Raw genomic sequence first — 19,628 nt, forward strand, 5'->3', positions numbered from 1 at the left:
TTGTAAAGGATTTAATTGGAATATAGGTTTAAAGAAGGAGCCTGCAAGTTTCCCTGAACGTGCGAACATCCTGCTCTTTCGGTAGATTGTTTTCATTGTTTTCTTTACTTCTAAACTTGCAAATGTTATTCTGGGATCCAGGAAAACCACCAAGCCAGGTGGAAGCAGAGCACCCTGCTTATTCCCTGTGTCCCCACTCAGCTGAGGACAGACAAAGGACAGACCCTGATGGGGACACTCCAGACGCCCGCATTCCCGACTCTGCGGGGGAGCAAGACCCAGAAGCATCTCAGGTGCCACCGAAGATGGAGAGCCACCATCTACGCTAGCAGAGATGTTTTTCCCCCACCTCCCCTCAGCAGAAGCCATCATTACCTCTCTATCCAAGGGCTGCCTGAGCCAGACGACACCGGTCACGCTCTCCACCGCGAAGAACCGGCTGGCCTCCTCCCCGACCACGCCGAAGACCAGCGGGTCATTGTCCAGGTCCCGGGCCAGCAGCTGAGTCACCGAGGAGCCTGGGAGAGATGGAGAGGAAAGAAATGAGTGAAATGGGGCAGAGGGGGAGAAATCCTGAAAATATTCAGGTCTTCCGCCTTTCTCCCTTAAGTCATCCCCCAAAACTATTTTCTCATGGTACTACAATGCCTCAAACGTTTATACAGCAGCAAGGGGAGCGACGCTGTGCGTGGTGCTACTGTTCTCTCTAGCACAGACAAATTGTACCGCAGCTCCTCTCCTCCCTCACCCTTATCAAAAGAGAAAGTCACGTTAGCTCAGCAGAAGCACGGCCATCTCGGGGACCGGAGACAATGGAGGAACTCATACCTCTTCTGGGTAAGGGCCCACCAGCTTCCCTCACGCTCTCCCCCACCGAAGGGCACCACCAGCAGATACAACAGCATTTCCAGGTGAAAAGCAAACATCCCAAAGCCAAGAGCACGGACATGATGCCCACAGGTGCCTCGAGGCTCAGGGATTTGGTAGGACCTGGAGCCAAACACGGACCTGGGGTTTGTTTTAAACACTGCAGCAAGTGGTGGTCTTTTCGGCATACGTGGAGCACACACACCCAGAGAGCGCGAGAGATGCTGGGACAAATCCATCACTTCCTTCTGCCAAATCACGTTTGAAACTATCTTCTGCAGCATCTTGAATACCCCAGCCAACAGCAGCCTTTCGCAGCCATCCCTCACGGGCACGCAGTCGCAAATATCTCTTCTTGACTGCACCCAAGAGGCAACCCGGACCCTCCAAAGTTGCCGCGTGGGAGTGTTTGTGAACTCCACACTTCTCCCAGAGTGGGATGACTTCAACCGCCCTGAAAGCGAGGGATGGCCACCACGCTTGGAGCCTCATTTCAGCCCCATCATTTTGGGCCTCTCCGTAACACTTCCAAGCACATCCAAAGTCTGATGTGGTGGGTCGACTATGGCTGGCTGCCTGTCTCCCACCCAGCCGCTCTCAGTCCCCTCCTCAGCAGGAGAGTGGAGAAAACAGGAAAAATGCCGGTGAGTAGAGAAAAGGACAGGAGATCCCTTGGACGAGGGATTAGGATGAGGGGGACAACCCCCGCATAAGCAGTCTTTGGCAGTATGAGACCACCCTATGACCCCAAATCATCTGGTCAAGGAGAACAAATGTCAAAATTCCATCCATCTGGGAAGAGGAAAGAAGCTCCGGCGGACCAGAGGGCAAACGCAGCGGCACAGCTCGGCGAGCAGAGCGACCCGGGCAATTACCGACTGGTTGGCCTGACATCAATCACAGTGGAAATAATGGAAAAAGCTGATATGAGATTCCATTAATAAAGAATTAAACAATAGGAACATAATTAATGCCAGTCAATACGATTTTATGGAAAATAGGCCTTGTCAAACAAACCTGATTTTGTTCTTTGATGAGATTACAATTTTGGCAGATAAAGGTAATAACGAAGAAATAATAGACTTTTGTAAGACATTTGACTTCGCACTGCGTGACTTTCTGATTAAAAATTTAGCGCTGTACCATGCTGATAAAGCACGCTTAAGTGAGGATCCAGCTGCTTGGCAGGTCCCAAGGCCACCAACCGCAGTCGGGGGACATCCTAGCGTGGCGTAAAATGGCTGTTGGTACAAACTCAGGTGACAGCACGGCAAATAACGGGGATGACCAAGCAGCCAGGTGAAGCACTTAGTAATTCGGGCTTGTTTGGTAGAAATCTGTTTTCACAACCCTGCTCCAAACGCCCTTGAAAAAAGCTGGTGGACCACAGCTGCAGAAGAGGGCATCCCAAAACCAGACGTCCTAGCAGGACCAGGGGTCCAAGCACACAAGGACCTCTTTTCCATGCCCTGGCCAGCAAAGCCACAGTGGAATTTGGGCACTTGGAGGAGGGATTTAAGGGCTGTATATAGCTGGTTTTGCCGAGGCTGCAAGCGTCTTGGCTGGCTGTGTTGTCCTCAGGAGTGGGTTCCAAGAGGAAGCCACAAACGTTCAAGAGCTAGCAAAAACACTTTACACTTAACAAGGAGTGTAAAAGCTTGAACTGCTTGATTTATGACGAAGAACGAGATGACTCAGGCCATCTCGAGGCACATCGACGAAGAGCACAAAATGTAATACTTAAAGATGACTATTCCAGAGCAAGAAAGCACAGTAAGACTCAATACCCAAACCCGGACAAATTTCTATTTGGAGAAGGAACGGCGGTTGTTTTAAGAAGAGCAACTACAGCTAACCACTGGAAAAAAAATTTCCTTCCACCAACACAGGTGCAAGTGAGTGACAGGTCACGATCAAAGACATTTTGGACAAAGACCCAAAAGTGCGACTCCTCATCCAAATGATTTTGATCAACTGGTTCACCTGCAATGTTCCCATCTCTTCAGTGAAGTCAACACCAGAGATATGGAGTGACTCTACACTGACTCTACACCTTCTCCAACCTCAGAGCCTTGATATGAAACAAGCTACTAGCTTGGTTTTGTTTTAGAGGACGCCTGAAGCCATTCTTGGCAAAGGTTTCTTTGCCCCAGAAAATGGGCAAGACTGTGACTATCCTCATGGTGGTGACAGCCAGTTAAATCAGACAAGAAAAATCCAGAGTCATACGCGTCTATTCTGCCAAAATTAATGGGGGAGACAGACCTTCCCCCTTTACATCTCATACGAAACCCCTGGATCAACAGGGTATCTGCAGTTCCCTCCGGAACAGCAAATACTTCAAACCCCAAAAGGTCTCGGTCTCAGTCGCAACACACAGTGGAAGAAAAACGATCTTCTAAATCCTGCTGAATAGGGAAACCATGTCCCAGCCAGTTCTAATCATAGTTGTATTCATGTTTTGTACGCTGCAAACCCACTTGGCACAAAGAAATCAGCCGGCAAATGAACATTTAACTCTTCTCTCTCTCCCTCTGCACTACGGCTACCTCCCACCGTCAGGGAATTTCGTTCCTAAATTCAGGCTAGCCTGGAGAAGGCAGCAAGGCATTTTTGAGCAGGGTGCATCATCCCACCCGCATTTCTCGCTCCTGCCGGTCTGCAGACGTGCAAAGTTAGATCGCTGGGAAAGGGCACGCTGGGCTCGACTGCTCCCTGGTCCGGGCGTAGCGAAAATCAAGGACAGCTTTAGCCAGTAAAAGAAGAGGGAAGGGGAACATTCGGCACCTATACCCTCCTCAACTTTTCTTTCTTTTTATTTGTTAGAAACAAGAATCTTTGTTGGGAAATAAATAGGGCAGCTCAGAACGTTCGAGAGTAAGCTGCGTGTTGTTCTCCTGCATCACAGGAAAATACCATCTTAAACCCTCACAAGTAAAGCACCAAACACTAAGATCTATTTTACCCATTCTCTTACCCGTCCATCAGCCAATGATCACCATCCTAACTTCAGAGCACCTCCCAATTCATTATAGGGAAAAAAAAAAAAAAAGCCGTAAAATACAGATCAAAATAACAAATTAAATAGAAGATAATGAGAAACGGAGCCCTGAAATAAGAAACGAGACTTCACGATGGCTTTGCCATTTGTTATTCTGATTTTCGCAAGCTTTACCCCAGGGGAATGCTTAAGTTTCGGCGCGCAGTGGAAACCAGGCGTGCGGGATGAAGCGAGAGAGGACCGCAGCGGAGCACGCTGGGCTCCTTCGCTGCCTGTGGTCAGACTCCAGGTCGGGGGGTCCAAGATAAAAGCTTATGGGAGCTGCCTTCCACCGATTCCTTTAGCACCTATTTATTTAATCCTACTTTTCTCCACATATCTTCCCACCCCTCTCTCAATTTACTAGGAAGAGCAGACTAGCTGGATAGCTGGAATGCACACAGCTGGAACATCTGGGCCACGGTCACCGCTCAACAGACCACAAGAAATCTCATTTTCCAGGGTCATCACGGGGAAGATGCTCTTGTCCCACCCATGGGTGAAGCCAGACCAAGGCAAACCCCCGACCCAGCGATACTCAGCCCCGCAGCTGGATTCCACATTCTCTTTGATGGAATCGCCACGGGAATCGCCAAAGGATTGCAAAAGCAGCGCTACCTTCACATGAGAGCGTCTTTATCACTGGGAAATCATCAAAAAGCAGAGGGTCCCACTCGGACAGGGCGTGCAGAGCCCAGGGAGTACCACATCTGTCAGAAACCCCTCCGAGGATGCTGCTTGAGCTGCCGCAAGCCCAAGCGCCGTCCTGGCTCTGGCGAGGGCTGAAGGAAACAGGGACAAATTATCTTTCTGCAGTGCAAAGATATAGGCTCCATTTGTTTCCCCTCAGGAATCAGACAGGGCAGTTAAGTGTCTTGATTCCACCAGATAATCACAATTTATCTTGTCTCCTTTTGCCTCCTTTCTCTCAATCACGGCTACTTCTCCCTCTTTCTCACACACACACAGAGATTTTCTTCTTTCCCCAAGTCGTGAACTTTGATTGACCTCAGCAGCTTTTTGTTGTTGTTGTTATTGCCTCTTGTTTTGTTCCTGTTAGAATTTTATTAATTTTATTTTTCTTTTTTTAGGTTTGGCTGTGCTATGGGGTGTACTTCCCCCCCACATGCACACAGGAACTCCCATCTCAGCATCTTGCTTGCAGCTGTAAACCTCTCTCTTTTTCCTGCCCTTCCATTTTGCCCAGGAGGCAAGTAGGCAAAGGGGCTGTGTCCTCCCAGTTCCTCTCAATTGGTTTTGCTTAAAGAGGGGGATGAGAAAGGAGAAAAAACAAACTCTCCGGGAGAATCATAGAATTGTTACATTTGGAAGAGACCTTTAAGATTACCAAGTCCAACCATCAAGCTAACACTGCCAAGTTGCCACTAAACCATGTCCCTCAGCACCACGTCTACCTGTCTTTTAAACACCTCCAGGGATGGGGACTCCACCACTGCCCTGGGCAGCCTGTGCCAGTGCATGATAACCACTTTAGTGAAGAAATATTTCCTAATACCCACTCTAAACCTCCTCCGGTGCAACTTGAGGCCTTTTCCTCTTGTCCTATCGCCTGTTACTCGGCAAAAGAGACCAACAAACCCAGAGCTCCTAGAGGGTTTTGGAACCACCATGCCCCAGGTCCAGGGAAAGAGACGGAGGATGAAGAAGCTGCCAGAGCGAGATGCTGACAGTCTGCACTGGGATGGGATGGGATGGGACGGGACAGGTTTCTAATTAGTTGCTTAATAAGATGCTCTCTTTAAAGGTCTGTTCCATACCCAAGCGGAGTTAACAGGAAGCTCTCCGCTGGCTGCACTGGCTTTTGGGCTCAAGACTTCAGGCATCAGCTACGCTTTAATATTAAAAGCATTTTAATCCCCGCTTTTAAAAGCCAGTGCCTGTTTCTCCTTGGCTCGTTGTTTCTCACCCCTCCCGAGCTCTGGATCGTGTCAGTGGGCACAGTCCTCATCCAGCTTCTTGGCTCCCCGTCTTCTGCCACCGCTACCGAGAGCGGTCCGGAGCCTGCCAGCACCACGGGCGCTCGGCTTACAGGCAAGGGGCTTTGCAGAATAAAAAGCCAGAAATTTCTAAGCAGCAGCAGCGGCAAACGGATCAGAGGCACCGGGCACGCTGGGGAGGGAAGCAGCAGGGAGACAGCCTTTATGCCAAGAGCAGATCCTATGGTCCTCAACCAAGGTCGCAAGCTGGCACAGAGAGCCTGCCGTTGCTCTCCAACTTCTCAAACCAAGGCAAGTTTATTTACACAAAACCCATTTTCGCATCCGCACCCTGCGGCAAAGAGTCCCCTTACATAGAATCGCTGAGGTTGGAAGGGACCTTTAAGATCAAGTCCAACCATTAACCTACCCTGACAAAACCACTTCTAAACCATGTCCCCAAGTACCATGTCTACCTTTTTTTTTTTTTTTTTTTTTTTTAAAACCATGAAGGCCACCACCACAACTTTGCTCCAAAGTAGCTGCCACCAGATTTCCTTGGCTCTCCCCTCCTTCCTTCCTCGGAAGGGAGATGGGACAATCGCGTCCCGTTCACTTCTCCCACGATACTCCTGGCGTTAGCTGCTGGCCGGCAGCCCTGCCTTCCTGCCCCAGTCGCCCCAGCACAGGCACCTCCAGTTCGCCCAGTTCATCACAGCAGGACGGCCTCTGATGCGCTCGGTGTCAGGATTTGATGGATCTGATCTTGAAATTCAAACCCTGTTCTTCTCATTTGTCACCTGCTCCCTTTTCTTTGCCTGCAATTCATTTTCTCTTTCACCTTTCAGAAAAAAAAAAAAAAAAGAAAACACAAAGAAAAAAGGCCCTTCCGTGATGTTTTCCCAAATTTTTTTTTTTTTTTTTAAAGAAAAGATGAAATGCCAATAGTTCTGTGCTGCTGAGCAATCTCGGAGCAACGTGAGGGAGAGGAAAGGAGAGTGACTCCCTAGCAAGGAAAAGAAAGCAAAATCTAGTTTCAAGCAAGAGGCCACAGCAAGTGGGAGCTGCTCCTGTGTTTGGGATGAGGCTTCATCACTTTTCCAGAGAGGACGAGCCCCGAGCTGGGGACAGAGCACGCACAGGAGACCCCCACCTGACGTGAAGAGGAGGGGGGATGCGGGTGTGGGCACACGGTGAGGGGCTAGGAGAGCAACCAAAGCACACTTGGGCTCAGGAAATCTCTTGCAGGTACCAGGGTCTCTCCATCTTCATTCCTGCCTTCCTCTCAGTCAGTCCCACCTCCTGGTGCAGTTTCCCTGTCCATGCCACAGATGGCCATGGATTATAGAATCATTGAATGGTTTAGGTTGGAAGGGATCTTAAGGATCATCTAGTTCCAACCCCCCTGCCCTGGGCAGGGACACCTTCCACCAGCCCAGGTTGCTCCAAGCCCCGTCCAACCTGGCCTTGGACACCTCCAGGGATGGGGCAGCCACAGCTTCTCTGGGCAACCTGCGCCAGGGGCTCACCACCCTCAGAGGGAAAAATTTCTTCCTGACATCTAATCTAAATCTCCCCTCTTCCAGTTTGAAGCCATTTGCCCTCATCCTCTCTCTACATGCCCTTGTAAAAAGTCCCTCTCCTTTCTTGCAGGTGCCCTTCAGATACCGGAAGGGGCCCTAAGGTCTCCCCGGAGCCTTCTCTTCTCCAGGTTGAACACCCCCAACTCCCTCTGCCTGTCTTCATAGGAGAGGTGCTCTGGAGCACCTCGGAGCATCTTCACGGCCCTTACGCAGAAGATGTGGGCTCCCAAAGGCTAACCAGCAGGCGCTCCATATGGCTACTGCCAGGAAGACCTTACTTCCTCGCAGCTGGAGCACACCTTGGGTGAAAAATAATAGCAAAACTCACGCCACACAAGCAGGCCGAGATGTAACCCTGGCCAACACCATTCAGACACGCGCGGGGATTCCTAAAAGCACACCACAGGTACAAGGGCAGCCCACTCATCCAGCTCCAAAACCTTTGTCCCGAAGCAGGTGGCTGCCAGCTCATTTTGTAAACACAACCTCAACAGATACTCTTCTGGCCTCTTTCTCAAAAAGGGCTCAACCACTTGAGCCAAAACTTTCCAGAACGACTCAGCAAAGGAAGTTTCCACTCCTACAATTCAAGCGGAGCCTAACGTTACACTCTTCTCTTTCCAGGAGCTAATGCGAAGCATCAGCTTACCCCATCACCGAGGCCACCTCCGCTCTGATTACCGTGCTGCAGAGCGAGGGAAAAAGGGCAGGGAGACACCAGCACCTTTTAGAAAGGGTCTCATAATCAAGAAATGAGAAAAACGACAATTTCTGCCATCAGAAAAACAGGAGGTCTTCGCCAGCTACGGGGGGAAAGGCCCAGGATAAGTCAGTCCGGAAACCCACGTGTGCTATTGCCATCACCCATCGCATCCGGGAGAGAAAGGAGCCAAACACGGAGGTGACAGCGAAGAGGGAAAACAAATCTGTGCAGTCGAAACCATTTCTGAGGGAGTTTATCAAGCCGGGAAGTGAAAGGCACAGCAGCGAGTTTTTCCTGGCTCCTCAGATGCTCAAAGCCAGAGCAGGAGACAGAGCCTGTAATTTCTCTGCTGCATTTAGTTATTTTAAGTGAGGAGTCAGTGGCGAGACGGAATCCATAAGATGACCTGACAGCCGGCGGTAAAGCTCCGAGAGAGGCACTGCCTGCTTTCATTTCCCCCCCAGCTCTCGCAGAGACGTTTAGAAGGGTGTTTAAAGCCATTTAAAGGGAAGAGCGCAGCAGCGGGTAAAGAAGAGCTGAGCGTTCACACCAAGAGCAACCATAACGGAGGGTTTTTTTGGTTTACTCCGCTATTTACCGAACACTTTGGTTAACTTTACAAGGGAAATGAGGGGGGGAGGGGGAAAATAATACAAAAAGCAAGGGTATATTGAACTTCCTTGGCATTATCAGTAAAGCAAACAGAGTATCCGAGGTTCTCCCAGTAGATGCTCTGCACGCAGCCACTGGGCTTGCTGGCACGCACGTGGGCAAAGAAGCGGCGCCCTTCCAATTAAAGTCAGCACCTATATCAACATGGTTAAGACAAGAGCAATTTCCCCCCCTCCGTCAACCTTCAAACAGCTCTTACAGCACCGCAGATCTCAAGATCTCTCCGACACCAGTTTAAAAACGTATGTCTTCACACCGGTGCTGTGTCTTCCCAGTGGATGGAGGGCACAGCCCTTGCTCCATTGCTGGCACCTGTTTATTATTATTAATAATAATAATTAATAATATATAACATATTATAATTATTATTAGCAGTTTATTAACCAAACCTCTTCAACCACTCCGGCGTTTTGCTGCTGAAGTCACCAATATGCCTTAATACCACTGTGGCATCTCCAGATTTGCCTGGAAAAGGGGTATTAAAAAAAATAATAAAAAGAAATAAAAAAAGAGCGCTCATCCCTGGATAAACCCCCCGCAAAAAGGAGCGGGCTCAGGGGGTGCCTGCCTCTCCTTTCTCCCCGCTACAAAACCCAAATCCCTTGTCCCTGGGAGGAGGGAGAACACGGAGAGTTTGCCAAAAGCTGAAAGGACTTTTGTTTCCTTCTGTTTGGAAAAGAGGAGGCCGTATCAGCATGAAAGAGGGAAGTAAATACAATTGCATCAAAAAAAAAAAAAAAAAACAACAAACCAAACCCAAACAAACAAACAAAAAACAGGACAGTAAAATAAGACAAACACTTGTAAAAGAGTGAGTCTGGGTGCCTTAAGATATTCCCGGTGTGAAAAGGGTTCCCGCACTTAAAGAACCCTCTTAAAAACAATTTCCTCTCCACACTGCCTGGGAGCCTCATAATTACCAACAATGATCACAGACCCATTCATTTCATCCTAAAATTAATACATCACGTTCGGAATGATATCGCATTAATTTATCACAAGATTTATGAAACTTGTACTTTTTTTTCTAATGAGATTTATGCAAATTCTGCTCCATCCATTGTTTTGCGCCATTAAAAAAAAGAAAAAAAAAAAAAAAAAAAAAAAAAAAAAAGAGAGTTCCCTCGCAGGAGCTGCTCTGTCAAAAAGTCTCATCCATTTTTATTGATATCTGTCCTTCCCTCTTCGTCCCCACAAGAGAGGAGCTGGTTCCAGTCGGGGTGCGATCCTGTTCCCAGAGGACAAGGGAGGAGGAGAGCAGCCCCATCGCAAGGAGGGCAGCACTTAGGGTTTTAAACTAATATTAAAAGGAAATTAACCGGTGGTTCGCTCGCACCTTTGTCTGAGAAGGGTCAGAAAAGAGGAGGAGCGGCGGGGAATTGTGAACTTAAAGTATTTAGGCTTTCCACTCTTTTCCACTCTACGCTTGGTAAACTTACAGAATAACTACAAAAAGGGGAGAGGGGGAACAAACACCAAGAGAAGCATAAGCACTGAGCATCATGAGCTTATTAGGGGTGGGGGGGGGAAAAAATCACATGAGATTAACTTGGTATTTTCCAGTAAATTGAAGACAGGAACGCACAAGATGTCCCCTCAGCCCAGGAAAAACCTGAGCGTAGCGCCTTACGAAGCCTGAGGTTCCCCCAAGACTTGGGGTACAAAGCAGGCAAGACCGTTTCCCAATTCAACCACGGCAGGAATATTGCCTTCGTTTCTGAGCACCGCCAACTGGAAATCAGATGGACATCTTCAGCGACACCCGCCCGGCTTAGCCTAGGAGGCTGGGGAAGGGCATTCTTGGGGAAAAAAAAAAAAAAAACACAAAAAACCAACCCTAAATATTAGACGCGGCCTTGTTCCTTGGAGCTGCCTTCACGAGACTAACAGCTCTTCACCAGACACACACGTAAAGGGGTGGGAGGAGGCAGGATGAGCTGGGAAAAGCAAAGGAAAAAAAACCTAAGTCTGGGGTTAGCGGAAACTTCCCAGCAGTCAAATCTACCGAGGCCTCAAACAATGGCACAAAGCCCCAACATGGCCCAGGGGGGCTTTGAAAACAGGCCTGGAAAAGATGCTACAAACCCAATCCTGGAATAGCCTCAGAAGAGCTGACTATACGAGATCCAAAGCCTCATTCTAGCGGCTCTGGGAGGAGGGGAGGAGAGTGTTCCTAACCTTTGAAGGCAAAACCCATTCCCTCCACGTGGCCACGCTGCCGAGTGTCTCCACGAGCACTGCTCCATGCCGCCTCATGCCTGTCTCCGAAACACCCCCACCACTCTCTACGCTCCCCCCACCTCACTCCTCAAGGAAAATCTAGCTAATACAGTCTTGATTAACATTTCTTACACAAACTTTAAACCCTAAATCCATAGAATATCCTTTTCTAATTAATTTTTGAAAGAAGAAACGGCCCAGGAAAAATAAGGGATATTTCCTTTGTTCCTTTCTGCCTTCTCCCGACCTTGCCACCTCCCTCAAAAAAAAAAAAAAAAAAAAAAAAAAAAAAAAAAAAAAAAGAATTCATTTTTTTTAACTAATTAAATGCTCATAGGTCAAAGGAAGCTCTGTCACAGGTACCAGCATGGAGGGAAACACCACCCAGTTCTCCTCTGTGTGAATATCACAGCTCAGTAACAGGCAGAAAAAACAAGATCATCAGTGATGGCGAGACCTTCACCTCACCCCCTGGTTTCTCACCAGCGCCTGGGCGAGCTCCAAGACAGAGGTGGAGACCACCAGAAGGGACTCAGGACCCCTGGTCACTAGTGAGATATTTAACCGAGTCTACCCAGCACTGGGGAGAGGCGTTCACCGCTAAACCTTACGCTCACATTTCCCCACCTCATCAGAAGGACCCATGATGCTCACACATCCCCCAGGACGGATCTCCCACCTCACGCAGGCTGCGGCACCCCCTTCCCCAGACGCCGTTTTTGAAGGCAGCTTCCAACCAACACCTGCCTTGATGGCTAGCTTTTAAAAGACCACACTGCTCTGGGAAAAAAAAAAAAAAAAAAAATCAATATGCGCATAGGTGAGACACCCGGTTAATTCACTGACCCACACGCCAGACACACCACAAGTGATTTCACAGCCGGCAGTCCCAGCGATGACCATGACCATCCTCACCCCAACAACTCAGGAGCCTCCCTGGCAAGTTAGAGCCCACCACCGCAGGAGAAGGATTTACACCACAAAAAACACAGCGTTCCTTCAAGTGTCACGAAAATAACGGGTGAACTAAAGAAAGCTGAGAGCCCCTCCTTAGGATAGCAATCCTTTTTCCTTTAAAAGATGTGGTTGCCAGCTGTGCCACCAACATGCGCCGGCCAGCCGGCATGGGCAGGGAGCAGGACATCCCACCTCTCTCGGGACAGCTAAGGGTCTTCATGGCCATGGTGAGGAGATCAGGAGTTTTACTGACTAGGTGCAGAGATAGATTGCTCCCGAGCAATCACTCCAAGCGGTTCCTCGGGGTGGGGAACACAAAATTAATATGGATTTTGAGGTCAGAGCCACATGGCTGGAGGCCTTCTGTAACGACTGATGTTAGCGTAGAGTCACTGTGCTTCCAGAAACAAGAAATTATGCCGACTGACCAAACAAGTTGTACGAACAAGCGCAGAGACTAAACCTGCCGCTCCGCAGTGCTGGGGGGCAGTCCCGTTTGGAGACCCGAAGGGCAGAGGGCTAATTTTCTAAGCAAAACCAGGCAAGGTTGCATTGTCACTGCCAGCTGGCAACGACAGAGATAACAAGAGACTCCTGACCCCACCAGAGAAACCACGGCACCGCGCAAAGAGCTTCACAAGCCAGAAGAAACCATTTCAGTAGGTGACCTGTTGCGGCCACCCTTTTTGACTACCAAGAGGCATCTTTCCAGCTAAAACCAAGCAGCAGCAGGGATGCTGAGCACCCATATTTTCAGAGACATCTTTCAGCCAGCCATAAAGACGGGGTAACCAGCTGACGCAAGCCATGCGCTAGGAGACATTAGAAGAGGATTGTCCAGGGGATAATTGAGCCAAAACGTGCCACCAAGGCACACAAGACATCGCCATCCCTCCCAGAATGGGAGGTCCAGAGCAGGTAGAGGACTGAGAGTAACCATACGTCCAGAGAGGACCAAGCAGCTCTGATGGCTGGGACAGTAGTGAGGACTGAAACCAAAGCCCAGCTCCAGGGGTTACTTTCTACTTAATGGATGCACCGAACTAACAGGAGCTCCGCTGAGATCATTCAGATGGGAGTCATCTCTCCTCAGCTTGGAAAAACAGGGGTACGTGCCCACTGCAACCTCCCACTCGCTGCAGAAAGCGGGAGGGCAGAGGAGACTAGAAGATGCAGCTCACCCAGCATCCTTGAGTTCATGGCTTCTCTTTGGCCATACCGAGCTTTCTAGAAACACAGCGGGGCAAACTGAAGAAAAGCAGGACCCCAGAAGTCTTGTTAATGAGGTGCTTTACCATTTGGTATGAATGAATGATTTATGAGTAAGATGACACACGCAGTAGTTTGCGTCTTAGTCAGACAAGGTAACATAGCTTTGCGTTAATTAGAAACGAGACGCTGTTCTGCAATTAATATGAGGTCAGAGATAAAGCTCATTAGATTGCACTGCCGACGCACTAGGTCCCAGGACCGTCCCGGCATTGAGCAGGATTGTAAGACACCCACAGGGGGTAAGACAAGACACCCCCCAGGACAGTAAGGCAATGACACCAGCGACGCTAACGGAGAAGTCGCACGAATATCAGTGCTCCATCGACGACGCATCAGTGCGCCGCCAGCTGTGCTCCGATAACAGGGATGAGCAACAGCGTAAAACACCACCTCCGAAATAGCGCTGCTGGAGAGCCGGTTCTTCCACCAGCAACCCCGAGGAGCTGATCAATATGAATGGGAGAAAAAGAAAAAACAAAAAACCAAACCCGTCAGCAAATTTTACTTGCGCAAGTGAAGTTTGAGCGGGCTTCATTCACGTCTTGTTTGAAATCTCATCTGCGCCTTACAAAAAGCTGAAACATCGCCGAGGCTCTCAGCCTTGACAGGGAATACAAAACCTTTAGTGCTACAGCTTGCCTATGGCCCAGCTGCTCCGCTCTCTGAATGGTTCGGGGGAATAAATAAATATAGCCATCCTCAGCCCAAATATTGCAGGGTATTTTGTTCCAGCACAAGCGTGCTTTGGTAGGCGCGTCAAAAGTCCCACAGCCAGAAGGAGATGGTACCAGCGGTCAGATTTTTGGCTGCAGACTTCAGATCTATAAGCAAATTGGCCTTGGAGTGTCACCGTAACTCTCTGAGGTTTCAAAACATGTGCTGGGTGATGGATTCTGCCTCGTTATAATGAAGATGCAGTAAAAACCCTTCTTGATTTATCTCTCTGGAGTAGAGTTAGCACCTCTTGATCTCCAAGATACGGCTGCAGTAAAAGCAAGACTTATTGAAATGGGCCAGAAATTTGAAGCCCAAGACAGCCAGTTTTGGAAAAATTACATTTCCCGCTGCTCTCACCCTTTGAAAAGCAACCAAAATCTCTAAGAGAACCAAGAGAACCAAGCAGACGCTTGGATGACTCTTCACAAAGGTGACAGACTGAGGAAATACAATGCATGCAACGCATCAACCCCTTCATCCGTCGGTCCTGGCCTTGAAGCTGCCTTCCTCCAAGCACAACCCAACTCCTTGGGGCTGGCGACAACTGCTGCATCTTGGATGGAGCGTTTAAACATAGAATGGAATCATAGAGTGGTTTGGGTTGGAAGGGACCTTGAAGATCATCCAGTTCCAACCCCCCTGCCCTGGGCTGGGACACCTCCCACTAGACCAGGTTGCTCAAAGCTCCATCCAAGCCGGCCTTGAATTTCTTCCCATGCCTCCCTCCCTCCCCCATGCCAACCAAAAGGTGGGGAGAGACTTGGCAGGTGGTGCTTGGGTATCTGAGGCACAAGCTTATCTGCGTCCCCGCCGCAGCGCCGCAGTAAATTGCTTGTTGATAAATGAGGCTATTTAGGAGCAAGTGATGCCAGCATTACGGTTATTAATGACGCCAACGCGGAGAGACATTTAAGAGCGGCCCCATGTTCCATTGTCCTCTCGCTTATGAGTAATGGGGCACTTCAGCTACAGGGCTTCAAAACCAGCTTGGGCTGTTTAACAACAGAAACAAAATAAGACCGAGGGAAATGGATGGAGCACGCTGGACTGACGACTCCAACGCGCTGATAAAGCCAAACTCCTTCGGTAGAAGTTGGGCAAAGCTCCAGTCTTTAGACGCAATTAAACCGAGAGCATTCCCCTTTTCCATCCACCAAAGCTCTTCCACTCATCCCGGTGAACTCCTAGCGGCCGTAACACAGCACACAGCATCTTGTTCTCCGAAACTACGGTCCTGTGTAGCAAACCCATCCAAATAAAAGGGAAAAAGTCAACTCGCAACAGCCTAAACTGGAAGCAGCAGCGGTCCAGCTGTACTTACAACACGTGGTACACCCCGGAGCACGGCGAGGGTGATATTCGTTGAAGCCTGGGAGGCTTTCACAGGGCCATTACCTCACTTTGCACGTCACAGCTGTCTAAACACGGCCAGGAGGACAATGAGCGAGAAATAAAGAGGCTGTTTATTGCAAGAGGAAACCTTGGAACGGAGCTCCGCAGTCACTGGTGGGAGCGCAAGGCAGAGCGCGCAAGCACACAGCTGTAAACTTGTTTCTGAGTTAATATACCCACGAGTGTTTTTTCTTTTCCTATGAAAGCATACTCTTCTGCAAACAAACATCTGGAGATCTCCGTTACAGCTGGACCATTATCCCCAGTGACTAAAGCATCCAATTAATTTCGCCTTTCTCATTTGTGAGTTGTCTGCAAATAGACTTGGATTTGCAGGAATTTATTTGTTATTTGAATCTATTCAGCGAATGGGCTTATTAAAAACATATTTCAGGCAAAGGTTTTCTCGCTAAACGCTCCTGCAACTGTTGCTCTGAGCGTTGGCAACGGGCTCTTCGCGCCGCGTAAATGGTCACTGCGGTCAGGTGGGAACGCCTTTGCCTGTTGATGGAATGCGGCGTACCTCCAAGAAAGACCTTGCCAAGGGGCTGTGGAAGCACCTGCACAAAACCATATCCTCACGCAAACGCATGGCGCTCAGCCCGCCTGAGTTTCCTTAAAAAAAAAAAAAAAAAAAAAAAAAAAGAAACCAACAAAAAACCTAAAACAGCCCCACAAAACAACTTGCCCAGAAGTTGTCACAAAGAGAATAAGAACAGAGTTGAATACCAGGATTAACGGACTTTATGCAAAACACCGGTGCAAACAGCTCTCGGGAGCTGCCACAACACCGTGCAAGCATCCGCGGGGCTCCTTATCCAGTGTCCTACCTGCTCCTTATCCAGTGTCCTACCTGCTCCTTATCCAGTGTCCTACCTGCTCCTTATCCAGTGTCCTACCTGCCCAGGTGCGCTGTGTCTCAGAACTCCGGGGAACACTTGCTGCAGTGATTTCATCCCAGCAGCAAGAGAAAATGGGGTGAGAAAAGAAGCAGCAAAGGGCTATTTCCAAGACCGATGTAATCCCTCGGGCGCGCAACAAGCCCAGACTCCTCCTTGCCTGTGTACCACGACTCGTAGCCCACACGCACTATGCGCGACGTGTCTGAAATCGCAAATCATAGAATCGTCACAGAATGGTTTAGGTTGGAAAGGACCTTGAAGATCTTCGAGTTCCAAACCCCAGTCCTCCTCAGAAAATGGTCTTAAGACTTCTACGCAGCGTTGCTCGCTCCAAGGCGGTGGTCGCCCTGGCTGCCCCCGAGCTTTGCTCCAGAGATCGCCGAGTTTTGGCAGAGAGTGAGAGGCAACACGGCACCCTAGGTAAGGCTTCCCTGTTTAAGAACAAGTCAGTTTTTGTGTTTTGGGCAAGCGAAACAGGTTTTTCAGTGATCTTTGCCACCATGTTGAGAAGACAGAGAAGCAAAGGGCGCACAGGGAAGTGGCGCTGACTGCAAAACCCTCACGGCGCAGACCTAAAGCTACGTGGGGCGAGACAGAGGAACCTGTCCCGGGGATGTCAGCAGGGCTCAACTTTCATCCACCACTTACTTTTATAAGCTGTTATCACTCTATAGTGTTACAATCACTTCAGGGACGGGCAGAAGACCAGCCAGATGACTCAATTTTAAGAGCCACCAGGTGGAAGACCTTGCGTTCCTGGTCCTTTACCCCACCGCGCTGCCATGTTCTTCACTTCCCAAGACCTCCACCTAAGTGACCGGGTCGGTCACCCCAGCAGGACCCCCAGCCTAAGGCACACGTCAGCCTGGGACGTTCCCCGTGGCCAAGGTGACCTGTGACAGCTTGGCTGCACGCAGCTCTTTCCGTAAGCTGGGTCAGAGCTTGAAGGGGCGGTTGAGTCTGCGCGTCCCTCGCCTGGTGTCTAGACTGGCCTATGCTCAAAAAAAAAAAAAAACCAAAAAAACACCCCCACAACCCCTCCCTTAGTCATATGTAAAAACAAATAAAATTTTAAAATCCAAACTGGAAACAAAACTCCGTGCTAAATCCCAGCTGCCGGGTTGTTTGAAGGCAAAAAGAAAGCAATCACTGAGGTTTCACAGACTGTTCTAAAAGTGGAAATCTATGAAGAGGAAAGTGATCCAATAAGTCACAGTTTTAGGCTTTTTCTTTCAATTGCTCAAAGTAAAGACTTTCAAAGCTTCTTTTTCCCCTGAAGCCCTGATTGAGGGAGAAATGGGTATTGACCACCGAATTCAGCATCTACTTGCCAACAGCTACTTGTGCACATCAGAGACAAGTCCCAGCCACCTCTGCCCCGACAGCTGCGTCATGTACGTGAAGTATTTTTCCAGTTCCTTTGGCAGCACCAGCCTCTAACTGGTATGCAACACCCTCCCCTTCCCAGCAGCTCAGAAACCTCCTGTGCTTCTCCAGCACACTCTTGGCCATCCACACTTACGCTGCCAGGTCCTGCAGGCAAACGCAGCTTCCTTCTCTCTACGGACTTTGTACAGCATCATGCTGAATACCACTGCACCACAAACGCGTGCCAGAGGGGCCGAGGACCAGGTCTGGAAGTGATACCTGCTTAGAGCAACGTTCATAGAATCATAGAATGGTTTAGGTTGGAAGGGACCTTGAAGATCATCCAGTTCCCACCCCCCTGCCCTGGGCAGGGACACCTCCCACCAGCCCAGGTTGCTCCAAGCCCCGTCCAACCTGGCCTTGAACACCTCCAGGGATGGGGCAGCCACAGCTTCTCTGGGCAACCTGGGCCAGTGCTTCACCACCCTCACAGGAAAGAATTTCTTCCTGATATCTCATCTAAATCTCCCCTCTTCCAGTTTAAAACCGTTCGCCTTCATCCTATCAGTGACTAACAAGCCAACTTCTTATTTAAGGGTGGGCTGTTCAGCGAGAAGCTGCAGTACGTTAGAGCTTGGGGCTCTCCCATGACGGAGTCTAAACTCTAGCAGGGTCTAAACAACGTGTACCTTCCACCCCAAGGCACAATGGAAGTACGGACAGGGCAGCCCAGAGCTAAGGGTTTTAACTGGGGAAAACCCATTTGAGAGACTTGAGCCTTTCCTGTGTTGTTTTACCACTTATTGGACGAAGAAAATCCAACCCTGTTCTCTCCACCCGAAACTATGGATTCTCAGACTGCAAAGTCACGGCCAGCTATTAGGCCCTACAAAGGTCCCCCAAGCCTTAATGCATCAGACCTGAAAGCATGAGCAATTCTGCAGCTGCAGGGACATTGCCCCAATATTTGGCAGATGCTGTCAATCTCCACAGCTAAAAACCTCAGAGGAAAACTCCACCTACGCTCAACTCACTCCACCTACGCTCAACTCACTCCACCTACGCTCAACTCACTCCACCTACGCTCAACTCACTCCACCTACGCTCAACTCACTCCACCTACGCTCAACTCACTCCACCTACGCTCAACTCCACCAAACCAACCACACCACACACAGCACTTCATTAGGGGCGATGAGTGTTTTCTTACCATCAGTGTCCTCCATTAAAGGACAACCGTGCTGCTTCTCCCTCTCTTTTGGTTGTCCTTTGTTCTAGCCCTTGTCCTTGGCAGGATGCAGAGAGCACCCTGGCCTAGGTAGCTCCCAAAATTTCCTCAAATTTAGGCTGAGATTATATCTGCCATTATTAAAGAGCGCTAATAAGCCTTATTAACCAAGAGTGAACGCAAAGAGGAATAAGAGAAGGATTTTCCTAGGACCCAAAGTGCAAGAAATTCATAACTAACTTAATACCTGTACCAATAAGAGATACTCACACTGAGTCTATTTTAAAACCAGTCTGACACTTTCCATGGAGAAAAAAAAAAAATAAAAATAGAGAAACACGTTTCCTCTTTCAGAATTATTCATGAAGACAGTCACAAAAACCCAAACAAAATAATGTCACCAGCTTGCAGTAGAGAACACACGGCTTCAAGCAGTACCTACAGCCTGCTCCCGAAGGGCGCAGGGCAACTCGGGGCTGCAACGGAGAGACTGACTACTGAAAAGCGTAGAGGACACTGAGGTGGGTGAAACCCCCCGACCTGGGCAGCTATGGGGCTCAGGGACCACTGTGCAGCTGGACTTGAGCCCATGGAGGATCTCAGCCACTCAACGGCAATGAGAATCCCAGGGCTGCAGACCTGTGCCTCCTCAGCCCAGGTAATTTCAAGCAGTTAAAAGCCTCCTGCCAACCTCTTCCTCTCTTTCAACCCCCTCTCTTGCCCATGGCGTAATCCCGGCCTTCTCCGGTTTCGGGATGCCTGTGCACGCT

At 49.3% G+C, this 19,628-nt stretch overlaps 1 protein-coding gene across 1 annotated transcript in view; it reads right to left on the bottom strand.

The window, feature by feature from the left end:
* CDH23 (cadherin related 23) overlaps positions 1 to 19,628 on the bottom strand; it is a gene marked incomplete at its 5' end in the record, with an annotated part of 203,926 nt that overhangs the window by 162,374 nt on the left and 21,924 nt on the right. The window contains one exon of the mRNA XM_082486729.1: positions 376 to 518. Coding sequence (XP_082342855.1) covers positions 376 to 518 — 143 coding nt within the window. The remainder of the gene's footprint in view (positions 1 to 375; positions 519 to 19,628) is intronic.

This window comes from Vanellus vanellus, assembly GCF_965231255.1.
Source record: "Vanellus vanellus genome assembly, chromosome: 7".
Taxonomy (NCBI): domain Eukaryota; kingdom Metazoa; phylum Chordata; class Aves; order Charadriiformes; family Charadriidae; genus Vanellus; species Vanellus vanellus.